This window comes from Phalacrocorax carbo, chromosome 10, assembly GCF_963921805.1.
Source record: "Phalacrocorax carbo chromosome 10, bPhaCar2.1, whole genome shotgun sequence".
NCBI lineage: Eukaryota > Metazoa > Chordata > Aves > Suliformes > Phalacrocoracidae > Phalacrocorax > Phalacrocorax carbo.
Window position 1 is genome coordinate 11,382,908 of NC_087522.1, and position 26,250 is coordinate 11,409,157.

Consider the following 26,250-nt stretch of genomic DNA (forward strand, 5'->3'; position numbering starts at 1 on the left):
GCAGATTGTTCATTTTAAATGAAATACCAGTAGAAGATCTTATTGAACAAATAAAGAATAAATCTCCACAGGCAGTTCACCAGGAATTCAAGGGTGAAATAGCTGAAAACTGATAAATAGCTTCTAGTTTGGGTACCATAGGATTTTAAGTATCTAATCTGACACAACATTTGAGAAGGTTTAGTAAGGTCTAAAATCCAAGTTGTTAGAAATCATTAGAAAAGGGATAGACAGAAAACTGCATTATGCTGTGTATAGTCTCTGGCTTATCTGTGTGCAGTTCTAGTCCTCTCCAAAGAAATATATCAGAACTGGAAAGAATACAAGTGAAAAATGAAGCTTTTTCTTTTGAGGAGCATATTAGAAATTCTCAGCCTGCAAGAAGGACAACTGAGAGGGGAATAAAATAGCAATCTTTCAAATCATTAAAGACATGGAGAAATTTTTAACTGTTTCAAAATGCAAATTGGAGCATCCATTGAAACTACTAGCTTCAATACATGACAGTGGTTTTCTCCACAACATATAATTAGGGTGCAAGACATCTTGCCACAGTGCTTGTGAATACTGAATGTTTACATGGGTCTAGAAAATAATTGAGCTAATTGAAGAAAAATCAATCCAAGCATGAAGATGTGTCTTCTTTCTCAGGAAATCCCTGGATAGCAATATTTTGGAAGATAGGCAACTTCTCTGGATAAATATCACTGTACCTTTTGTTCATATTTAAGTGTACTGAATAAAATACATTTCATAATTCACCAAAGAATTTTCTGAACTGTTGAAATCAGTATGCCTTGTAGTAACAGTACAGTGGAAGAAACTTGGAGGTCATGGTGTAGGATTAACTAAACATGAGTTGCCCTTGTAATGCTATGCCAGAATGACTAATTTAGTCCTAAAATGGAAATAATAGGTATGATGAGGAAATCTTTCTTTCCACTAGTGTTTAACTTCAATGCATGGCAAGCTCATTCTAATGTTTTCAGAAGTACATCCTCTCTCTTTATACTTGCTCAGCATTGTTTTGCTTCTGGTTTATGTCTTGACTACTGTCTTGCCATTCATTTGTGCTGACAGATTAATAGTATAATTAATTTTGTACCTGAGTAGAAAGGTGAATTAGATGACCAGCTGATGTCCTTATTATGAATCAACAAATCATAAGGATATTTAGATCATTACTGGATTAAATTATCTGGGCTGTGATAGGAGCTCAGACTAGATTGTCATAACAATATCTTCTGGCAAGAACTTGAGAGCAATTACGGTTATCCACTTTGAGTCCAGAAGAAGCTTCAGAGGTTTATTCTCTTACAAAGTTTGTGATAGCTATTAGTAAGTGGTAAACTGATTAGTTATAAGCATTAAAGAACCTAGCCGCATGTGAAGAAACTAATATATTTTGTGCAAAGTAACAGTTAAGGAAGCTCAGTCCTTTAAACAGACAATTTAAATATTAGCCAGCTTTGTAAAATCAGAGTCATGCTGGAAAAAGTCTGCTCTTCGCTTATAAACATCCTATCTTCTCTAATTAACTAGTTACTTTCTGGTGACTGCTATTTGTGATCTGTGCAGTTTGATGGCCGTGGTTTTTGTGAATCTTTTTTCTGAGGCAGATGTTGCTCAATCAGCCTACCATTAGAAAATATTTTTTTGTCTAGTATATTCGCAGGGATTAAGACAGAATCCAGACCACAATTTTAAAAGAATTTGCCTTTACGTTTTACCTCTAGGTGGTGATAGTTAGTTGCAGTTTCTTTAGTGCCTGTGAACCAAGATGATTATTGCAATAATATTATTTTATCATATTTCTCAACTGTAGAGTATTTTGTTATTTTCTGCACACATACAGATTCCACTTTCCTGTGCAGTGTACAGCAAATGCCATTAGTCATGCCTTCTGTTGCTATAATTACCAATGGCTGACACTTAAGGTAATGAAACTGAGATTTTGTGATTCTTAAAGCAATATCAATGTTTAAATGGCTACTTGCAAATCTGTCTTGTTTGCAGAGTAGTAAACATTTTAGGTTATGCTAAATAAGATTAAAGATAAACAGTAATCAGACAAGACTTGCTATTTGCATACGAATAGTACCCCCTACGATTACGATCAATAAACATTCTTTTCTTACAGCTTTTTTTTGTTACTTTGACTCTCTCATGTCTTATTGTTTAATATTGACTGGTATCTTTTATCATAATATTTCTTTCTATATTACTTTAAGTTATGTTCTGTTTTTCCTCTTCACTTCCCCTCTGAAGGGAGAGCAGTATACCTTCATATGAAGGGGCTATTCACAGTACCTGAATGCTCCTGCTTAAACAGAGGGAAGAATTTTCCCAGAAATGCAACATAAATGAGGTGAACAGTGTCTGGTACTCAGGGGTTTCTGAGGGGGAGAGTGCTCAGCAAATGTTTTGGGTGAAAGATGAAACAGTGAAAGCACAGTCTGGGATCTGCCAGATGTGGCTGTTGACCTTTAATTTATACAGGAGCCAGCATAACCTTAGTATTTCATCAAAGGCAAAAGTCTTAACAATGGAAGACAATGCATTGACAGATAAAATAGTAGAAAAGTAAGCAACAAATTGCAAAAATTATACGCAAAGTTTGAATTCATTTCTCTGATATATGAGAAATTGGACTACTTTAGCAACTGCAGCATTAAGCAGGCAAAAAGGAGAAAGAAATATCTTCTAATTGTATTCCATCTCAGAGCAGCTCAGGGTGAGTAGGGAAGAAAATGGCCTAGAATGTTTGGGAGAATTTGAGAGAAAGATATGGCTTATGGCATTTTGAAATAGAGTGGTTTGAGGGTGCATTAGCAAAAAAGGTGAGCATCCTACTTTTTCCGTAATGGGAACCTGAGGGTGGGTCAGAGGAAGCGTAAGTAGGTAAAGGAGAAAAATTTTTAAATAGCTGGGATGAGGAAGTATACAAAGATGAAATCAGTATTGGAGACTTTTATAATTCTGTATTTTTCTAAAGGAAACCATAACACAATACATTGATGTGCTTATAGAAATGCTAATGTGGATGGAAACGATACTAGGAAAATAAAAGTAGAATTTCAATTTTCAAATTATTTAATACCTACCACAGAAAGAATAAAATAATTTATATGTAATAAAGGTCTACGATAAATAATAGTTATTTACCAACAAATTGGTGAGATATCCTCCTTTCCCTGGCCAGAGCACTGAAAATATTCTATCTGCAGAAAAAGCCAGCATTTCTGTCATTTTACCTACATCCTCTTCTGCAGAAACTTCTTTTGCTGCAGTGGTTGTCATGCATTGCAATGACTGTATCAGTTCAAAGTGCAAGTTTGTGAAGGGGTGTTAATTATTTTTGGGTATTATAAGTTACATCTCACTATCAAAAGGAGCTAATGATGCTATTGAGTGAAATCTTCTGTGCTGATTTCATTTGTATTAAAAATAAAAAAGATATTGATTCCATTCAGCAAAAGCATAGGCATGCTGCTGTTGTTCTTTAGTGTCCAGTCTCTTTAGTGCTGTTTTGGAGAATAGAAACAGAACTGTGACTACAGAAACACAGTGAACATAATTCTGCATGTATGTAATTGAGTGGATAGGCCTAAAATGCATGCCAGTTTTCTATGTAGTAGAGCAGTATTGGCTGGTTTTAAAGGTCCATGCTTTGATGTGCATTCTCTCATATATTCAACACTGTATTGTTCATTTTAATGAACTAAATATCAAAAAGTTGAAGATTTAACATAACAAAATAAAATGGTCTTATTGAGATAAAAGCTTGTTAGCTTTAATTCCTGTTATGTCTGTACATAGAAAGGCACACAAAAAGCTGCTGATATCACAGCTGAAAAGTTTCATTGTTCCATTTGTTTCTTATTATGCAGAAATTCTTAAATTGGATCATTTTCAAAGAGGGAATGTAACCCTACACAGTCCTACAGCTGTGTCAAAATACAACTTGCCTTTCTATTAATTTCTTGCACTTCGAAGGTAACTTTGGAGAATTCAGCTTGTATTTATATTCTAAATAGAATGCCATTGTCCTGAAGTAAAGTCAAGAAATGTAACTGGTTCTTCCTTTTTTGCTGGATACTTCCCCTTCGGATTCATATCTTTTTATTTCTTCTATATGTTTTGAGTGCAGAAATAATTTTGGTAAAAGTTTCCTAAATAGATTGAAATACATCACTCCTCTCAGAAAAGCACACAATGAAATAGGACAAAAAGGTAGTTCCAATCCCCTGAAAACAATTGTTTCTTAAATTGTAAATTTTTATCAAAATCTTTTAAATTTAGTGTTCCTGAATAATTAAGATGTACGTTAAAGTTGAGTTTTAAGAATTTTTAAAACTTTATTATCATTATAAACCAATATTTGAGAAGCAGAACAAGTGTAGTTACAGAAGGTCATCCCAGAACATGTCTGCATCTCTGGTTAATAATTAATTAATTTTCTTCTTTCCACAGAAAGACTTGTCTCCTCTTACTGTTTCCAGCTCTCTATCAGTAATTCTGAACTGGACATTTAGAAGTCCCTGTCTTGTGCTTGATGTTCCCCCTCTGTAGTAGTAGCAGAAGAGGATGTCTTTTTCTGCTATTTAATAGATTACTTTCTGTAAGAATAAAACAGAAATTATCCTTACTCTTAAGACTGGTAAAATATAACATAGATTACAGTAGGACTGAAGTATTTAAGAAGATCATTTTAGTAGTTTAGAAGATAATTTGGGGACATTACAAGCATTGCAATTTGGACCTAGCATGAAATTGATTGTTTTATACTTATGTAATATAATATATAATTATTTAAGTTGACTATTTCAAAGGCAAGAGGTAAAGGAGATGCAAGATTTTGTTGGTAGATTCTGCCTTTAAGAAGTGGAAAAGCTGAAATGCTTGCACTTTGAACTTCATCCATATCATCTCCTTGCATGGTTTTTGTTGGCTTTTCTAACCCAACAAAGTGTTAGAACTGGTGTATCAACATAGGTAGTCAGAGGAGCAGTCTGTTCTAGGTAGTTTTTAATTTGTTCCAAGCTTACTTTGTTGTGTCTGGAGGAAAAAAAAAAAAAAGAGGCAAAGTTAAGCATATAATGTCTCCCTCCCTGTACAATCTCTTCTCCTATGTCCCCACAATGTTCAAATTGCCAGTCTTAGAAGACACATAAAATCAATTTAAGACCTGTCATTCATTCATTGGTTTATCCTACTGAGTGCTAGCAGTATGCTTCTTATGAGATATATATGTATATATGCTCTGTTAGCATGAGCAGATTTTATTATTAATCTTCTCACAGAATGGTAGGGGTTGGAAGGGACCTCTGGAGGTTATCTCATCCAACCTGCCTCCTTGAGCAGGGACACCTAAAGCAGGGGGCACAGGAACGCGTCCAGGCGCATTTGAGTATTTCCAGGGAAAATATGGAATAGCTGCACAACCTCTCCAGGCAGCCTGTTCCACTGCTCTGGCACCTGCCAGAGTTTTCCTCATATTCAGATGGAACTTCCTGTGATCCAACTTGAGCCCATTGCCCCTTGTCCTGTCATTGGGCACCACTGAAAATAGTCTGGCCCCATCCTCTTGACACCCACCCTTTGGATATTTATAAGTATTGGTAAGATCCCCCCTCAGTCTTTTCTCCAGGCTGAACAAACCCAAGTCTCTCAGCCTTTCCTCATAAGGGAGATGCTCCAGTCCCCTGATCATCATGGTAGCTCTCCGCTGGGCTCTCTGCAGTAGTTCCCTCTCGAACTGGGGAGCCCGGAACTGGACACAGTATTCCAGCTGTGGCCTCACTAGGGCAGAGTAGAGGGGGAGGATAACCTCCCTCAACCTGCTGGCCACATACCTTTTAATGCATCCCAGGATACCATTGGCCTTCTTGGCCACAAGGGCACATTGCTGGATCAGGGTCAGCTTGTTGTCCACCAGCACTCCCAGGTCTGTCTCAACAGAGCCGCTTTCCAGTAGTTCAGCCCCCAACCTGTGCTGGTGCATGGGGTTGTTCCTCCCCAGGGGCAGGACCTTACACTTGGTTTTGTTGAATTTCATTAGGTTCCCAGGTTCCCCTTGGCCCAGGTCTCGCTGGATGGCAGCACAGCCCTCTGGTGTATCAGCCACTCCTCCCCATTTTATATGATCAGCAAATTTGCTGAGGGTACACTGTCCCTTCATCCAGGTCATTGATGAATATGTTAAACAGGACGTTATGGGAGACAGCAACAAAAGCCTTGCTGAAGTCGAGGTAAACTACATACGCTGCTTTCCCTTCATCTACCCAGTCAGTATCTCATTCTTTTTTATCTTAATCTGTTCTATCTAAGATGATATTCCTGTATCTGAAGCAAATATTCTCATCTTACAGAAAAATTTTATATCTTCTTTACCAAGAACGAAACTCTAGCAAAATAATTAAAGCGTCTCTACTTGTTCATGCCTACTTTCCTTCTTCTTGCTCTACTGAGTACTGAAGTGTAAAGGTAAAACTGTGGACTAATGGTACTAAAAAATTATTTGAAGTGTTATTTAAAAGCAAATGTAAAGAAAACTTTCACCAGTCAAGCTTAGCTGTGTTAACATTTAAAAAATAATGGTGCCAATTTGCATGTTATGTTTTTGTCTTCATGCTGATTGGGTTGCCTCTACCAAACCAGTTGCTAATTTTTCTTTTTGTTGTCACATGCTTGCACATTGATTTGAAAGGCATATGTAAAAACAAGAGGATCTCCAGAAAACCCTTTTTTATTAGTGAGGGAAAGGAAGTTGGAAATACAGTAGAAATACAGTAATGCAGAAATAATAGGGCTTTTTCTTACCCCCAACTTTTTTTCCCCCCTCCAATAATGCTTAGTTAGGTAGCAAATGTCAGAGTAGCTTCCTTAGTTCACATCAGTCTCTTTTGCATTCAGTATACTGCTCATTGGGTTTCTTTCATGCTTGTAAGAAAAAACTTGTCCAGCATAGGACAGATTCTCAGTATTCGTCCTGTCCTTTGAAGTGTTCTGCTGCTGAAATGTTCTGAGTTCTCTTGCATCTTGTGCCATTGAATTGTATATGTCATTTAGTAGAGTTTCACTGCTCATCTTCTATTAGCATTATTCTCTCCCCTTCTGACATTTTTCTTGCTCTGGAATGGGACATGGACTTGCAGGGACTTCAACTTCAGCTGCTTTGTACTTCTGGAGCTCCCATCCACAGAGTTCTCTGGCTGGAATTAATTTTTGATTATGTATTCATATCATTCTACCAGGATATATGAGCCGAATTTGTAGGTAAGATTCAGGAGTAACTTGGTTTAGGAAGGTTCCTTCCTGATGTTTATTCTGGTATTTCTATAGGTGTGAATGTCATTGCAATGTCAGAAGATTCTCTAATATCCCATTTAGTATCTCTTTCTACCTAAAGTGCTTGAGAGAGAGCCAAAAAGTGAATTCTAAATACAATAATCTGTATTTTGCATTGAAAAAGAAAAGCACCCGCTTTAGACTTAAGCAGACTTGAAGAACAAGTGTTGATTATAGGCATTTAATCTGTGACGGTACATTGCCACTGGAGCAAGTTGGAATTTTGGCCTTTGTCATTTCTCCTCAGGTTTTTTACAGAAGTAGTGAACTCTGTCAATAGCTACGAGTCTGTTACCAGGATTTATTAAGAGCATTTTTGACTCAGAACTACTTGAAGATTCCTTAACCTATTAAAGAAACTTTTGACTCAAAAACCAGTATCGTGAGAGTAGGGTTTATACATTTCAATACACAATCATTAAACTAGTGCTTTCAAACTGCTTCTCAGAAGTTTTTTGGTATTTCAGTAACATTAAGTTATCAGGTAGTTGGCTGAAAAACAAAAGATTGAATTACTACAGTTTTTGCTATTTTTCCTCAAATCTTTGACTTCAAACGTGTTTGTGATGGGAAAATAAGAGACTAATTCATTATATATACTCATTAACAGAATTTTTTCTTTCAGCTGCTGTAAATCACAGCTAAAAAAGCTTATCAATCAATCTTTACACAGGAGACCTGAGTGGAAAGTGCTCCTAAATTACAAGCAAAAGCCTAATTAATTCATTTTTTATATACAAGAGAATATTAGAGTAAAATCTTTTGGTTACAATCAAATAAACATTCTAGTGGTGTTCTCGATTTGGTTTCACTACCTTGAACAGTACTTAATTAGGTTAGGAAATGGATGATTTCAGGAAAACATGGGCATTTAAAAGGAGATGTAGTGATTTGGAACTTATTTTTAAATTGATCAGAAAATGAGCATGAGAGTAGTCCTTTCAACTTTCTATAACATGATCTTAAAGTACTGTTCTGTAATTATATGTCATATGTTAAGGTCTTTTCATAGTAGAAAGTAGTGTCGCTCTAGGGAGCAGCTTGATAATTTGGGGCAAGCATACAGATTTAATTAATTAATCTTATGATAGTGGTTCCACCATTACTCTGTCTGAATTCTTGTTACCAAAAGTAGCTGAATTTTTGTTTACATATGCATTGTAATTCACACAATACTCTGAATCTCTTGTATTCTTAGGTGTGCTAATTTTGGAATTATAGTATTCATTTTTTGTGATCATCATAAAACATGATGAAGTACAATAGTAACCAAAAAAATATGCTTGTTATTCAATACAATTCAATATTATGAATATATGAATATTTCCTACAGTGAAATATTATAATTTGGCAGAAGTTCCATGGTATCTGCTTGGTATATTGTATTTTGTTGCAAGACACAAGTCTCCTATAAATTTGAGAAACTAGGTGTCCCTACAGATAAGATGACTTCTTAAAGACCAAACCAGAGGAAGGCTGCATAAACTGCTTTTGTGGGAGAAGACATTCACTTAACATCTCTGGATCTCTGAATTACCATGAGTCTTTAGTAAGATTTTGTTTTTTCTAAGGACTTGGCAAAACTAGAGAAAGATTCTGTTAATGTTGCAGTCATCAGGAAAAGCTACAATTCAGACTTGGAATCAGCCACATCCAAATCCAAATTACATTTTTTCCTAGAATTCACAAAACCAGAGTTGTTACTGCCTGCTCTTCCTATGATGGTTGTTGGTGTTGCTTTTTTACATAAGCATTCTCCTGATACTTGCCTTACAACTTACTAAATTACTGGGGGTTTTTTTTGTTGAAGTGCAGTGCCATCAGTACTATTCCAGCTTAATTTGTGATGCACAGTACTGAGATTATTAACACTCACCTGAGAGTGAATGAGGTACAGATTCTGCAGAAGCAGCCTAAGGAAAAGGTCACTCTAGATATTGAGTTTTGATGCTTGGTTTATAGTTTCTGACTTGTGCTGTTTCAGTATTCTTTTAAAATGAGGGCTTATTTCTGTAGAGTAAAAAGGTTATTCCCTAGTAATGAGTGAAATCTCAATTTTCTGTAACTATATTTCACTTCTGCTTGAAATTTTCCTAGGGAATGTGAATATTTAGCATGTAATTGATAATATGCTCATAAAATAATTGAGTGGCAAACAAAAACAGACTCACAAAAACTACAGCTGTGTTAAATTATGCTTAATGTCCTATACAAGTGGAAAGAATGAACTGTGTTTATTTTCCAAACAATAAAATTTCTAGTTTAGTTTTCAATGTAATTTTTTTAGAAAGTAAATCAAGTTTCATACTTTGGATAAAATTATGTTTTGCAGTTCTTAGCTACAAAGCTAATTTACAAAGCTGAATAACTGCTGAGTTCATAGAAATAAATTTTATAGTGGTATTAAATTATTTTTTCCTTTGGTCACTGGCTAGTAGAATATGCTGGAAACCATGGTAACAAAAGTTCATGGTTGCCCCAGAGTAATGTTAAAATGAGCAAGCTGTGTTTGTCTTGACTAATATAATAAAATATATATAATAATAGAATAAGATAATATAATTAAAATAAAAATAAAAAAATAAGTAGAAGGAAGAAAGGTGGAATGAGGTTAATGACCTGTAGAACAGAAACAGCAAATATACAGTTGGCAACGTATCTGTGGATAAGTATCCTGGAACTCCTGATAGCATTGGATGATGAATGTGAAGGTGTGAAGCCACGAAGCTTTAAAGGCATGAAGCTTTAAAGAGTAAAGGAAATACATTAGTTCAATGATTTGACTTTAAATTATTTCCTTCCATGTCTGTGTTTTGCAGGTTTATATTAGGATAAAGGATGATGAATGGAATGTTTATCGAAGATACGCGGAGTTCAGAAGCTTGCACCATAAATTACAGAATAAATACCAGCAAGTCAGGACTTTTAACTTTCCACCAAAAAAGGCCATTGGAAACAAGGTACTAAAAAGAACTTATAGTATTAGTAAGAGTTGGGGAAAAAACTTTTCCCATTCACACACACAGAGGTGAATATCATGAATATTTTTTACACCTGCTAGACAGTACCTGCTATTTTTATACAGACTTTGCCCTCATCAGCTGCAGATGCATTGATAATGTAGTTAATGCATTGAATTTTCCACTCGCTGAAAGGAAAAATGTTTTTATTAAATGAAATATTGATGGTGTACACAGTAGACAACTGCATAAAACCCCCAAAACTGTACTAGACAGCTGTATATGTAAAATGTAATCTCTACTCCATTCTTTTCAGCAAATGCCAGCAGTTAACCCTGGTCAGTAAGTCATTAAATATTTATGTAAATTTTAAAAACTATCAGTCTAAATTCCTTAAGTTTCTTGTGCTGTTCACCAATTGTTGTAAATTCATTGGACCAGCTTTTTAAAGGCATTTGGTTGCTTAATCCCCGTATCCTGTGTCTTTGTGTCTTAGCTCTCCCATTTTAAAATGGGAATTTCTGCATTTTCCGGTTACATAGGGATTTTGCAACAAATACAGCAAATATTGTAGTATGTATGTAGTAAATATGTAGCATCAGGTAGTTTAATCCTTAATTACCAAAACCATAAAATCTTCAAGAGCTTAAATACACATTGCAATATACTTCACAAATCCAGTAAGGAGAACTGAAATAATCAAAGTAATTTTTCTTTACTGTGTAGGAATGATCTGAAAAATATATTTAACCATTACAAGTAAAATATTTGGGATTTAAATCATGCTTATGACTAAAAATGTCTGTACTAAACCACATTCCTAATGTTAATTACATTTGTTAGCTTCTATGTAGTTCTTTCTCCTGGCACTTTTTTTTTGCCTTAGTATCACTGAGTTCTTGTATCAAATAACTAAGAAGTGCCAACCGTAGTGGTCAGTGTAGTCATCAAAAGAAAGCTTACGTAACGACTACAGTACTCACAGATCTTAATGACATTTTATTTGGCCTAAGACCACATTAATACATGAATCGCTAAAATGTCAGAATCATTCTGATTACATCTGCTGCAACTTTGTCTATGATAGAAACAAATCATCATTGCAAACTTCAAAAACAAATAGGAAAAAAAATTCTTTAATGGCATTCAGATGTCAGTGAATGTGGATTGTGAACCTTTGAAGATAGTAACTCTGATCTGACTTCAAATGATTTCCCAAGTATTCCACAAAAATAAGTAGGTAAGCTTGGCACATGAGATATAAAATGAGTAATACTACCTATAATCTGGAGTAAGTGGTGGTGATATAAATTTATCAATAAAATCTTTAGGTCTGTGTACTTGGCTTAAAGCCCAGTTAATGTAGCTCATTGCCTAGTAAATTAAAACCTAGTAAATGAAAGTACTTCTGAGAGCTTGTCTGCTTTTTTTAATATCTTAGAAGATCATGCATTTTTCATTTAATTTTTAGTGGATAATTTCATAATAGAAACAATGTATTTTTTCTTCTTTGTTACATAACTAATTCTCCTTTTTTGAAGTGATGGAGTATCAGTGACTTCAGTAAATGATGGAAGTCTTCCTTTAAGCTTTTTTTGATAGCCTTTCATCCTTAATTACTTTCAATACTAATTGAATTAAAACTTCAGTTGCACAATTGATGCAAAGAAAATTATCAGTTTTGCAACTCATTAAAAAATTTGCATCGCTTATTCTTTCACTGCTTTAGCTTTGGGCCAAAATTCTACCTTAATCATACATAAGCAAACAATCACTTTCTAAATATCAGATCTCAGAAAAAGTATCTTTTCTTTATGGTAAGAAATGGGTGCCATCCTTTACACTCCTGAAAGACTCCTATAATGACACATAAGCCAGTTGTATAATAGGAATTGATTAGTGATTATACTTCTGGCTGCCAGCTGTAAACAGTTTGCAAGCTGCAGTAGTGCTTTCACACCAGCTTTGCAAGAGCTTACCTCAGTTTATCACATAAGAGCTTATTTCCACAGCACATTATGTACGCAAATTTTTGTCCTTTTAGTGGTGCTATTTTCTGTACCATGTCATAGTATGTATTGCATTTAGGAACATTGCATTGTTTTGTGCAGTATGGTGGATCATGCTTCAGGAACAATTACAGATCTAGCAGAAATAGCAGATCCTTGGAACACATTGCACTGTGTGACTGACTCAGATGGGTTAAGGGCCTTGAGATCGCCCTCCTTTCCATGACAGAGTAAGTTGAAGTAATTGTAAGGTTTGAAAATTCAGTGTAAAATAAATTAATTCATGTGGGAATGTCTGTCCTGGAATTCTGTAGAACTTTCCATTCAGGACGAGGGATTTGTGTGGGATGTTACACATGCAAATATTTGGTAATAAGCATTAGAAGCGATAGAATCAATACTGCTCTTTCCAATATTCCTTTTTTAGCTTTAGTGGCTACCAAAGCATGTTCCCTTTGCTTGCTTTGCCTTCCCTAAATGCTGTTAGATTTCAATAGAAATTTTTTTCTTTCTGATACTAGTTACACTGTTTTTAATAGAATTGCAGTTGTCTTCCCATTTCTAGATTAATCAATACAATCTTATTCAGTGCCTAAAGAGCAGTTTCAATAGCTAAATTCTGCTAGCAAAAGTATCTCTGTTCAGTTTACATCAATCTGTGTTTTTCATATCCTTTAAAAATCTTCAGTGTTATTAGATGTCCAAATAACATACTGGTAAAACATAGTCCTCCACATGGAAATGGCTAAAAATTACTATTTTACAGCTTTTGGAAAATGGTGTTGTGTGCTTTTGTATCCTTCAGGTCTGTACCTGAATGTTATTAATTGCATGTCTTCAATACACTGAGCTTGGTTCTGTGAGGCTAATGAAGGTGATACGCTTATTCTAAATATTATTGGCACTGAAAAAGGGTTTTGCTGTAATTGATACCTCCCTTGATACCAGCACTAAATTTGGTGTTCAGTTATGTGTCTCAGATTGAGGGAACCTCCAAGACCCCAAGGGGACACCATGTTGTACAGAATGACCTAGAACCACTACTGCAGAGTCACCAAATACTGTCCACTGTTTTGCTATGCACAATATTGGAGCTCTGAGCTGGGAACTTGACTAGAAGAGAGTAATGTATAAAAAGCTATGGAAAACTGTTAATCCTTATGCATATTTTTCCTGCTTACTGCAATAGAAATGAGGGGGATCAGGTTCAAATGCAAAGTTGCAGAGTTTGACACAGGGAAAATTTTTTTAAAAAGCAGAATTTCAGCTGCGTGAGGATTTTAAAAAGGGAGAAAATTAAGTATTTATTATTGCATGTGGAATCTGAAAAGATTTAACAATTGTAAAACAATAGATTAAGAATCTAATATTTATGTTAATACTAACCATATATGTTTTTAATGTATTTTTGCCTATCACTTGTTTGCTGTAAGTTGGGACAACTTGACAGTTCATGTTCATGATCTTTCAACAAATAATGTATGTAGGATTAGAAACTAGCTTTAATGCTTGAGGAAACATAAAATTAATATACAGAAAACCAATTAGTAGAAAATGAACAGAGGAAAGGAAAGAACACTGCTTTGGACAGGTAACCTTTTTTCAGTTACAAAGAGTGTGTATTTGCCTTTTAGGTTGGTAACCTTTTCAGTGTATCAGTTTAAATGTTTGAATATAATAAGTTAGAATTAATGTAAAGCAATGAAAAAATTTGATTCATAAATGTTGCTTTGAATAAAGTCAGAACAGATAATTACTGAAGGAAAACTTAACTCACGGAGTCTTGCAAGCATTATTGTTAAGTTTCATATATACTAGTGCCCATGCTGTGTATTTTCTACTGTTGATCTCAGTGCTGGTAGCAAATAGTTGTCAAAATCTTTATAAGTAGTCCTTGCAAGAATAAGTATTCTTCCTTCAGTTTATTAATGTTTTGTTTGAGTGAAAACAAGAAATGTATTTGTTCTCTTTTGTTGCATAAGTGTCATATACTCATTTTATATGTTTGTACTTTCTTAAACTGCCAGTCATTTTACTTAAAACTTAAATTTGAACTGCATGTTTAACACTTGAACTGTTTGGTTTTGTAATTTTAAAATATGTTCCTCATGTAGCAGCCTGGTTTGTAGTTTGCTAAGTATTTTATATGTAGGTGTATATACCAAGACTTGTAGTTTCAAACTATGGTTTTCTTGCAAGAAATACATTTTTGCCTTTTAGCTAGCCTTCAGGTACTTCAGATCTTTTGAATTCATACTTTCATTAACACAGCTTAAGTCTTTGTGAGTACTGCTTCCTGTCAGGTTTCTAATGTCCAAAACACTGGTTTGGTTCTGTGAGCCAGCCCACTCTAGGTCTTGAGTTTGTGGAGTTATGTGAAGCTTATGAAGAGACGCTTCATACGATCATAATACTTGACTGCAAACGGATCCCTTGTATGCTTTTGAATAGAAATATAGCTTAATTTTTTTCATTTAAGATGAGCCCTTACATGTAGCTTCTGAACCTTGGTTGGTGCTGTGTTGGTGTCTCACTTCCTGAAATGTTGCTTTCAGACTAATGGTTAAGTAATAATATGTGTGTATTTACTGGACCTATTATTCTAATTTTTTGAATGTTGCAATATCCTTAAAATCTCAGTTGCTACTTCTGCATTGGGCAGGTTGTAACACTTAAAGAATTTTAAGTAAAAGGATTTTAGTAGCTGCATAAACATCGAATTAAGTATTCTCTTGCAAGGGTATTGTCCCAATAGAGGACATATCAAAATAGAAATGGTTCTTTGCTTTCACTGAAGATGTGAATTCAGTGATTGTCTAAGTGTGTAGAAATTGAATAGGTAGCTTTTCTCTGAGTGCTGACTTGACTGCATGATATCCTTTGCTTTCCTTTAAAACATTGGATACCCTGTATGGAAAGAATACACAGCACTTTTCTGAGATTAGAAGAGAGTGACTTTGCCATGACTCCTCAGCTGCGTAGGAGGACCAATACAGAAATCTAAAGTAAGTTTTCTGTCTAGGACAAAATGTTGAGAGCAAACATCATTCATAATTTCTAAGGCCAGGTTGGATGAGGCTTTGAGCAACCTGGCCTAATGGAAAGCGCCCCTGCCCGTGGCAAGGGGGTTGGAACTAGATGATCTTTAAGGTCCCTTCCAACCCAAACCATTCTTTGATTCTATTATTTTTAGCCCATGCAACTGCAGTCTGTGAGCTGTTTCTCTAGCCATATTTTGTTTCCCTCCAAATGCTAGTCCAATAAAGTAAATATGTCCCTCTCACCTATCAGTGACTAAGTTAAATTGTAGATTATCTGGCTTATGTCATGATTTTAAAAGTTTGTAAATATTATGTTTATCTGTCTTAAAAGATATCTATTTGTGTATACATATATACACATATATGCATATGACAGCATCAAAACCAGCATTTAGGATACATATGAAGTTGGCTTCTGGAATGTATCTTAAAATTCTGCAAGTTCTATTCACCAGGGACTTTATCTTTCTCCCATTTTTGTGAGCAGAAATCCTGCCTTTGCACTAACAGGGCAGATGGCTTCCATATTTTTTTCCTGCCAGCTTAGCTTCTTTTTCATCAGTGTCTGGTCTGTTTGCCTGTTGCTGAAGACAGTGAAGACAGTCTACAGGATAACTATTTTAGGATTAAAAGGTATAGAAGGTAAAGATTTTATTGCAAATAAAAGAAAACAGAATATAGCTTGTATCAATGCTTATAATGTTTATTGTTTTTTAAAAGTTTATCAAGTTTTTAGAAGTTTTTAAAAGTTTATCAAGTAAAGTCTGGCTCTGTATGTGTATATGTGAAGTAATTTGAAGCCATTCAAATTAGAGTACGAATTTTAATGGTTTTGCTCTTAAGAGTTTCACATTATGCCATTGATATGTAACCTTTGTTATGTATTTCCTTACTGTAAAAAGTTGATTGGCCATTTTGGGCTAGCAGGACCTGTCTCTTCGGGGATGGGTGCCTTTTTAAAGCTGCTTTTTAGACCTAGGGATGGAGGTACTAAACTCCCCTTGGAAACAGATAAAAGGAGGAGGAGCATGGGAAGACTAAGGTATTTTAAGGAAGCCCCCGCTCCCCAAGTTTGGCAAGGTAAAAAGCTGCAAGGCTTTTCATCACGCTTAAGTCAAGGAAGCAGTGCTGTCCTGTATTGTTTCGGTTTGTGGTTGAGTGGTAAGCTGCCTTGAGGTTTATCTGAGGGGAGCCTTTCTGGGTTAGGGACAGAGGTTGCCAGACCAGTGCATTTCTGTGAAGATTCCAGTACTGAAACCTCTGCTTCCTCTTTTTCACTTGTTTTATACTGTCTCTGTGGCATGAAGTGCTCAGATACCTGCAAGAATCTAAGATACAGTTCTGGTGTTTAAGCTTTTCTTGTCAACTTCTGTGGAAGTATTTTTCTGTGGGGAAGAGGGAGGTAGCTGCTATTGGGTTGGGCTGAGGAGAGAGTGTTTTGCTTGTATTTTTCAGAGAGCATGATGTTACATAATTTTCTTTTAAGGGTATTGATATATTCAGTAGAGCTATTTCTGCCTCCTCAAGACAAGACCTGTGTATTTGCCATAATAAGTCACATTTATAATACAGAATATGCGTTCAAAATTCAATGTTTGTTGTCCAAAGCTCACTACAATACACAATATTTTACATAGCTTGTATATATACATTAACACAGTGTGTATTTTGCTATTGTGATCCAGTGAAACTGTGAGATACTGTTGACTCACAGATGAGCATTCAGGACTGACAGAAAGAAGGCCCTGTGTTCATACCTTTTCCAACTTCACTTCTATTCCAATAAAAATCTTAGACCATCACATTAATAAAAACACTACCAGTAATTCTAGACTGACATGGAAAATCATCTTTGTGGTTTAAAGGCTTTAATTCACAAGTTGCAAGCATATGTACATTTTATTGCCGTGATAGCAAATGTGATTGTAATAGTTAATGTACTGGAAGTGTTTGGAATACGTATTTTAAAAAAGGAAGTGTACCAATTCCTGTTTAACTAGTACATAGGCAATAACAGAAGAAATATGGAATGTGTGAAAAGAGGATGATTCAGAAAGAATCTCTGGGAAGGAAGTATTTTCATTCTAGACTTGGGTGGTTTTGTGTCCTGATTCAGCAAAGCACTTAGGACATCCTAAAATTTAAGAATGTGTTTGACTTACATTAAAATCAGAAGTCCAGATATATGTGCTTTTGTACTTTATGGGGTTGAGAGCTCATAGAAACTATCCTTCATCAGATTAGTTTGTCAAAGTCATACTGTCATAGGGAGCTGTGACTTAGAAAGCAGAGAAGAAAGGAAAACTTCTAGCTAATGCCTTTGGGGCAGTGGCTAAATAATATTTCTTAGTGCTAAGCTTTAATATCTAGTGTCTTAAAGTAGAATTAGTAGAAAATTATGACTCTCTGATGTTTCAGAAATGGAATACATTTATTAAAGGAGAAAAGCTTTTGAAATATAAATCCTTAAGTTTATAAAATAAAAAATTGAAGTTAGATTGCTTTCATTAATGCTTACTTATTCTGATTTTTGGATGATGTAATATAGATGCTTAAATTCTATAGTATTTTTGATTTTCAAAGTGAGTAGATTTTAATTTTCAACACTCTTGGTGGACTTAACTAGTATATTGAGTTATTTTGATATACTACTTTGCCTTGTGGGTTTTAGGAAAAACTGTAGCTAATATAAACAGAACAGACATGCTTGTGCTGTAGTGTGGTTAAAAAGAAAAGTTTTTTATTTGTATTAATTTATGTATTAAATGTAAAATGTATTTTACATTTGTATTCTGTTCAAGTTGGGAAGGGTACTCAGATTAATCTTATATGTATATCCATATGCGTTAATTCTGTAACACTGTTTTTTATGGCATTCTAAAGCCATACAAGAAGCTTTGTCCTCTAAGTTCACCATGTTACTTCATAACTGGAAGGTTTAATTTTCAGAGAAGTATGAGCTTTAAATAGCCACTGAGATTAAATTCATACAATCTAGTTTTCAAATACGGAACTTAATTGAAGTATCATACAGATAGAAATAAAAATAATTCACACTTGGCGTAATTATTAAGATTTCTAGTCACAGCACACCTCTTTTCTGTCACTGCCACCTGCACACTGATGGGGACTACAGAGTATTTCAGATTTTGAATCCAGATCCTTTGGGTTTTCTACTGGAAAAGACTGCAGTTGATGTTTTATGTATACAGCACTTAGAAAAGAGCATTGAGTTCTTCTTCATTTCCATTTTTTTGTCATATCACTATCTAAGAGAAGAGAAATAAGTCAGTAGGAAATGGTTGTCTTTTCTGTTACAGATACTTTATAGCAAACACTTCACCTTCAAGTTCTGAGGAATGAAATGTCTGGGTTACCCAAAACCCAGTGTGAAGGTTAAAGCTAGCACACTGCAGAGAGTAGTATATTTCATTTTTGGTGGTTTAATTTAAAAGGTAAACAGTTTCCCAACTCATACTTCTCCATCTCTTTCAGAATGTCTCACTGAATTAATGTGTTCATTTGGTGCTCAAGTGTAAGATTTCATGAAAAAGTGAATTGAGTTTTTTCTTTTCAAGTTACAAAAACTTGCTATTAATTGCTGTTAAAAGTTAGGAAGAAGGAACATTTAGGGTCTGCAAAACAAAATTTTGCCTGTCAAGAGGTGTTTTTATTTTTTCCTGTCCTGTAATCCTATAGTTAAGGGAAGCAATTTATTCTAACAAGTTATTGAAGATAGAGCCCATAGAAACAGTTCAGATGGCGTTGCTTTACATCATGACATTGGGGGGTAGGGGGTGGGTGTGGGGGAGAAAGTAATGTAATTCACATGCTGCTTGGACATCTACTAGATAAAAATACTGCAGTTTTATAACAACTCATACATTATTTAGGTATTCTAGTAGCGTCCTGGTATAAAATGAAAATACTATTTTCTAAATTTATTTCTTATTGTGATGGTGATGCTAAATTACCAAGTTACTTGAATTAATGAATTTCCTTTCAGAGAGACCTTAGCAGGGGCACCTGATTACTGAAATAAAACTAAAACGTCCTTTCTCTGAATCTGAAATTTTACCCACATTTTTGTCTTTCTGTAGTTATCAATATGCTTGATTTTTTTTCCCCTGAAATGTATTCTTTTGTAAATATTGGCAAATTCTAATCTTAATTGCTCTACAGCTAGTACTAAACATATTCAATGTTAATTTTTTAAAAAGTGGAGAAAGCTAAATATTGAATACTTCAGATCATGTGAAATGCTGGAGATGCTTCCTGCATGAAAAATGTGGTTTTCCTCATTGTACCATGTAAAATATCTTTACATGAAGGCACTATAAATAATGGACATTTGATATTAATATTCCTCATTCATTCAGTTTTTATTTTAGGAAATAGAATTGTCCTATCAGAGTGTATCTAAATAAAATTTCTATTAAAGGAGCATCTAGCCTTTTGAGTAGGAGCAAAGTTCAAAGACCATCTTGTATCCTGCCACTGTTTGACAGATGGGATGGTAAACTGCTGTATTAATTTTTTTCAAAATCATACTTTTACTTGCTAGAGTCAAAACACTTCAAATAAACATGTTTTGGATACTGTTAGCCCACAGCTATAGACAGTAGCCAGAAGGTAGCAGCCTTCTTGCAGATCTTGCTGGCTACCAGCAGACTGAGCAAGACTTCTGTAATCTTAGCCAGATCTGTCAGGGGAGAAGTTAGCCAGGAGACTGGTGTCTGGGCTGTTGCGTGGCTCCCTGTAACCATTCTCTATCAGCAGTTCTGTGCTAGTCTGCACCCATCCATATTCTCTTAGCATCTCCCCTCCTGACTTGCTAGAACCATCCAACATGAGACAAGAGGCATAAGTTCTGTTTGAAGGTTTTTTTTTCTGGGAAGGGGCAATATTTATTGAAACATGGTAGAGAAACAATTGTTACTGAACTTTGTGGGCAATATCGAAAGCAATTTCTTTCACTTGCTGAGAGGATAGAAGAGAAATTGTAGGTTTTTGTTAATCTGTGTGTGGGTTTGGCTCTTTGCTATTTTTTTTAAATTTTTTTAAAATTGATTGATTATTTTTAAGGGAAGGTAAGCTTGTATGTATAAGCTTGTACACTGTAAGCACTGTGTGTACCATGTTTCTAAAGGTTCTGGGGTTGTTTTTTTGTTGTTTTAAATTTAGAGTCTGTCTTTATTGGTCTTCAGGGCATTTTCAACCCTGATAAAAGAAAGAAGTTAAGAAAGAAAACAGCAGTGTTGGGGGGGAAGCACTGAACTGAAACACATTTTAACTAATATTGTTGGTAGTCATTACTGTAATATAGGCTAGTGAAAATATGGATCTCAGTTTCATGAACTGTTGTGGTAGTTTCCAGAATCTCCTGAGTAAAAAATAAAGAGTAGACTGATAATATTTGGTCTGAGGAGAAAACAAATAGAATTTCCCTGTTCAATAGCTAACCAAAAGATAAGCCCTAGGGGTCTTGCTAAAGGCTGCAGTCTTCTATTGATGCTTTTTAATGAACAGCTGATTCCTGACCAGTTGACAAATTGACACATGATTGGCATATATGTCTTTAAATAACAAAATATTTAGATGACACTGGATTTTGTTAGCATAATGTTAGCAATTAAATGGCATTAAACACAACACTAAAAAGAGATCAATTTTAGTTTTATTCTCAAGCTTGCTTTCTTTCTGTTGATATATTTAGTAATTTTTAACCCCTTTTTCTCAAAAAGGTTTTGAGAAAGTTTAGCCTTTTGGATGGATGATATTGCTAGCTTGAAAATGCCGGATGCCTTAATAAACATACTTGGTTCCAGGGTTCTGTAAATGCCTGAGCCAATTTAGAGAGTTACAAGACGTAGTTTGACTGAGATTTATTACACAGGGGAGGAATTTATCAAAATGGAATTGTCTGCTGTTTTGATAGGGTCTGGGGTCTACATGCATTTATCTATCTGTTAACATGCTTGTGTTCTTGACTTGCTTAGACGATGCTATACAGCAGCATTGTATTCTAAGAAAGCACAGACAGAACCTTAGTATGACTATAAACCTTAGTAGCTATAATGCTGTGATATATAAACTACCCTCTTACTCAAAATAATAGGTAAGATTTTTTTTTTAATTAACATTTGAATAAAAACCATATTTTCATAGATTGAGCTTGCAACTCTTTTGGTGATCTGAGAAGGCTGGCACAGCTGCTGAGCAACCATTTGCTTACTGAATAGGTAAGCTGTGCTGAGCAGCTCTGCATAGTACTGCAGGAGATGCCTCAAGTCTCAAAAATTTAGAAATGCTAATGAAAATGTTGCAATTGTCCATATAAATTTGTCCTAGACTGAGGGCATTGACAGGACCATAGCTCACCTTTAGCATGTCTGCTGTTGGATGGTTTTGCAGCAATGCCTTTTTCAAATTACTTACTTTCTGGTATCATTGAAATGAACCCATATTTGGAGATGGAAATGCATCAACTATTTTAGTAGAGATACACAGAGTAATAGCTACAATTATGTAGTAAGTCTCTGTTTAAAGAAAGATAGATTTATTTTCAAAACTGACAGTTCCTTGATTATTTCTTTATATCTCATCCTCTTAAATTCCTGTTTGTTCTACTGAACAGTAAATGTACAAAAAATCTCACAGTGGGATGGGAAAAATGGCAGTTTCATGTATTGTATACCCTTGTTTTCTTGTATAATGCTAGCCTGATTCTGCTGTACAGAAACTGGCAATACCGGTAGAATGGAAATTTTAAGGTCATGTAGTTTCAATAATTTTCAGATTATTTTGGTATAATATGGTAGTATTTGGTATAATTAATATTGGAAACTGTACCTCCATAAAATTTTAATGATGCAGTAGTTACTGAAGGACAGGGGTATTCCAGTCTTGTTTTATTGTGACCTTTGCAAAGGTGTCAATTAGCCTGTAAAAATTAATACTTGCTATCTATTTTTTAATCACTAAAGAGTGAGAATGACTCAGCACTTGAATGTTTAATTAGCTCCCATTTCAGCTTCTGATTTCCAGCTTTGTTTTGAGGTTAACAGCTTGCTAAGACTGGTTGACCAAGATGATGAAAAATATTAGGCTACACTAGAATAACCCGAGTTTATTTCTGCATTTGCAAGTTCAACTTTGAATAGCACTAGTGTCAGTTTTATTTAGGATGCGATGCATTGTGTGGTATCAAAGGCTGATGCAGCTCTCATTAAAGTCCTAAAGCCATACTTCCTTTTATTTTAATTGAGTAGGACTGAGCCCTGAGCTCTTCTCGTTCTTGGTTTTGTTTTGTTTTGTTTTTGTTCCCCCACCCGTGCTGACACTAGGAGGTTAGTTAAATGATAAATAATGTTTAGAACATCAGAAACAGTGCATGTTATGTTGACTGCAACAGTACCAAATCCAGAATATAGAAGTGTTTTATCTGTCCCTCAGTCATGGCAGGTAACCATGGCAATCATACCATTTCCAATAGCTGATGGGAAATATTTGAAAAAATCTTAAGAGAGCTGTTCCATTAATAATGAAGAATATCAATGTTTTGCCATCTGTTACATACTAACAGTGTATATGAAAGACCAGCAGTTGTGTGAAACAATTTAAACTGCAAGTTGGAATGAACTTGGCTTGTAATGAAAAACGGCAAAGCAACATAACATAAAATATGGTACGTCAGAATCCACTTTTTAGTTTTATAGCTTAACATAATCTTCTAATATCTGTTGAGAGTCTATAAGATTTCCATTATGTACCCTTATTTTTAGAGATTTGTAATTTGATACTAGCATTTTGCTGTGGCCAGTAACTTGGCAAATTCTCACGCAAAAAGAATTTAATAAAATATTTTGGGAGACATTAATTTCAGATTAAAAATATTTTCCCAGATGTGTTTTGATGATTCTGCAATCTGAAGCAGTTTTGCTTGGTGACTGAAATTTTGTAGACTCTTAATCAAAAGTATATGCTCTTGAACTCTGGGCTAGGAACTAACTTTGACGGTAGTCTGTGCAGGAAGCATAGTAGCTTTATTTTTGAGAAAATATGCCTACAAATTGAAGGTGAATGTTGACTTGTTAAGTCTCAATTAAAAATTTTTGTACAATGTAAGTTTACTCTGCATAAATTTGTGGTAAATGTGGCCAAGATGCCCTACAGAGATATATCTCAGAATCTGTAATTTTTATGTAACTTTTTAAACTGTAACATACATACAAAATAGAAACACTTTTTATGTAACTGAGTCCCTTTATACATAGTACACTTTCTTTTAACAGTGAGAGAGGGATTCTTAATCAATTAGGAAGGGCAATGGATTATGGTTAAGGCCATGTATCTCTTCATGTACTAGTCCCTTTTCTGTGCACAGAATGCTTTCATGGATTGTTAATCAGGTGGTGCCAAATATGTGAGGTTTTCTCTTTGGTCAGATTTGAGCTTCTTTTCAAGTACAGTAAGGTAATTTCAGCATCATGACAAAGAGCAGTAGTAGCTGTCCATAAATACTCCCTTACACTGAGGATATATGGCTCCAAAGAGTTTATCTTTTGAGTTGACAAGAAATCTCAGAGCTTGAAAGCTGAGCTCCTGCCTACTTCGAAAATTCTTTTGCCCCCTGTGGTGCCGTGGGGTCAGGGATTAGCCTTACCTTGAATACGGGAAGAGATGTTTTACAAGTTGCAATTAAGAGTTAAATTTCTTCAAGTTTCCTTTTCAAGGGATGATTCAGTCTACCACTGGACCCAGTTAGAAGAACCAAAAGGGACAGTTATCCTTGACTTTTGGTTTTAAAGTTAGTAAGACTGTAGCCAATTGTTCAAATACCTTCATGGAAAGACTTGCCAAAGCAGCATCTAGGGCCTGACTCAGGAAAATGCTTAAAAACATGTGCTTCCAAATTGGTAATGGAAGGATCTATTATGTTCTATATAAAAATGGAGAAAAGCTTAATATAGAACAGTCTGATTTTTCTGTAATAATTTCAAATTATATATAATTTGTGTCCTATAAACAGTTACAGCTCTTGAAAGTATAGGAACAAATATGTATAATGCTGGTTTTAGTACCATTTTTGGTATGTGCTTGTGGAAAAAAAAAATCAGTGCCACAGTTATTCAAAATTTATTTTTATAGCCAGATTTGAAAGAATTTACTCTTTTTTTTGTCCACAGCTCCTGCTGATGCTGCTTTTTAAAAAAAGCAACATATGTAATAAAGGCAGGTAAAATTAATAATGCATTCCTGCAAATAGAAAGAGGCATTTATGAAGAAGGAAAAGATCTTCCTTGTGATTCAGATCCCAACTGGTCAAATGACTGGCTTGATGGTTCAAGAAACAAGTTATTTTTCCTTGTTAGAGACAAGACCTCTATTTATTCATCTTACCCATTCACTTTCTTCTATACATTTTTCTTAGCTGAATTTCAGAAAATACCCTTGACTCATCCATATTTTTGAGAGCAGGTCTCCTTTTTTGATTGTGTTAGCAAGATCTCTCTTCAGTGAGATCTTGAAAGTGTGCATTTATTTAGTACTGTTACTTTATCTTCCTATACATGCATTTATTTTCCTAAAAATGAAATATAATCTGATCTTTAATACTGTGAAAATGTAAGGTTTTTTGAAAAAGCATATGTAGTTATAATTTTAACAAAATTACTTTGTGTCCCCACAGTACATTCATATCAAGCATGCATAAATCTGTATATTGAATCTTAGGGCAAGATCTTTGCTGTTTCCTGTGTGAGTAGATATGGAAGTGTAGATTTGTATTGAAAGGTACAATCTCATATAATCACCAAAGATTTGTACTAAAAGTATGGGGTTTTTTTTTCACTGGTACAGTTCCAAATCAAAATCGTTCCCTTTACTTTTTGCTTGTAAATAAAAATACCATTTAGGAGTTGGAATATAAAACACTAACTAGATTTCAGTTGTAGATAATTGGGTCCAATGAAAAGAGTATAACAGTTACCTTACTGATAAAATGGGCCAGGCTTTGAACCAATTCTGGTTTTCTATTACCAGTTATTCTATTTACTATTTTGTGACAAAATCTCTTTATTACTGCAACAACTTGGCAGTAACAACTGTGTGGTACAATAATTCCTCTGAGTAGCCAACATGCTGTTGCAAAATGCATGTTTAGTGATAAGTGTAGACCTACAGCTAAATAATTTTTACCTTGGTTTACATTACTTCTGGTAAGGACAAATGGGCCTTAGTACATGGTACAGAATTTCATGGTAGATTGCTCACTGTTTGTTTTAGAGATCAAATTTACATCTTTTAAGCCCATCTTTAACTGTTTTCAGGTTGAGTTTAATTCCTGAGTTTTTCTGTATTTCACTTGAATAAATGGCAGAAAAAAAAGCTATATTTTCTAATTTGATCAACTGTAAACAGCAAAAATGTGTTCCCCAGGCATGTTCTGGCAGTCTTAATTAGAAAACTCCTTTGTGCTGTTATTATCTGTAGTTAATTATATTCTTTGCAATAACACAAGGGATAGAAAGTACCTACATTCCGTGTTTTGCTCCTGTGTTTGTAACAAAGTGGTCCTGCCTGTGAAAAAAGATGCATTTATTTAAGAATGTGTGCAGTACAGAAGATACTAAAAGAATGCAGCTTCTGCTGAAGAGGAAGTTTTAACATAATTGAAATTATTTCACTGAAAATACTCTTGTTGAGGCTTTGTGACCAAAAAAACTTAAAAACTGAAAAAGTGCTAATGAATGTGATATTTCAAAAATTGATATTTTCTTGGGGGCTTGAAAACATAATTAATAGAAGTCATGAAAATACTATCAAGGAAGTGTAGTGGGGGTGAGGCCAGTTCTTTGGAATGGCTCTAAGCTGAGGCTGTGTCTGCAC

General features: G+C 34.8%; 1 protein-coding gene across 7 annotated transcripts in view; it reads left to right on the forward strand.

The window, feature by feature from the left end:
- The window catches only part of SNX29 (sorting nexin 29), a 246,919-nt gene that overhangs the window by 73,745 nt on the left and 146,924 nt on the right, over positions 1–26,250 (forward strand). For 5 of the 7 annotated variants that reach the window (XR_010374645.1, XM_064461872.1, XM_064461866.1 and 2 more), the window contains exon 19: positions 10,170–10,310. Coding sequence is in view for 6 of the 7 variants with exons in the window: in XM_064461872.1 (XP_064317942.1) it covers positions 10,170–10,310 (141 nt within the window). In the remaining variant the exon portion in view is untranslated. Of the gene's footprint in view, positions 1–10,169; positions 10,311–12,421; positions 12,550–26,250 lie in introns of all 7 variants that reach the window. The other 2 variants (XM_064461871.1, XM_064461870.1) reach the window with 1 other exon arrangement.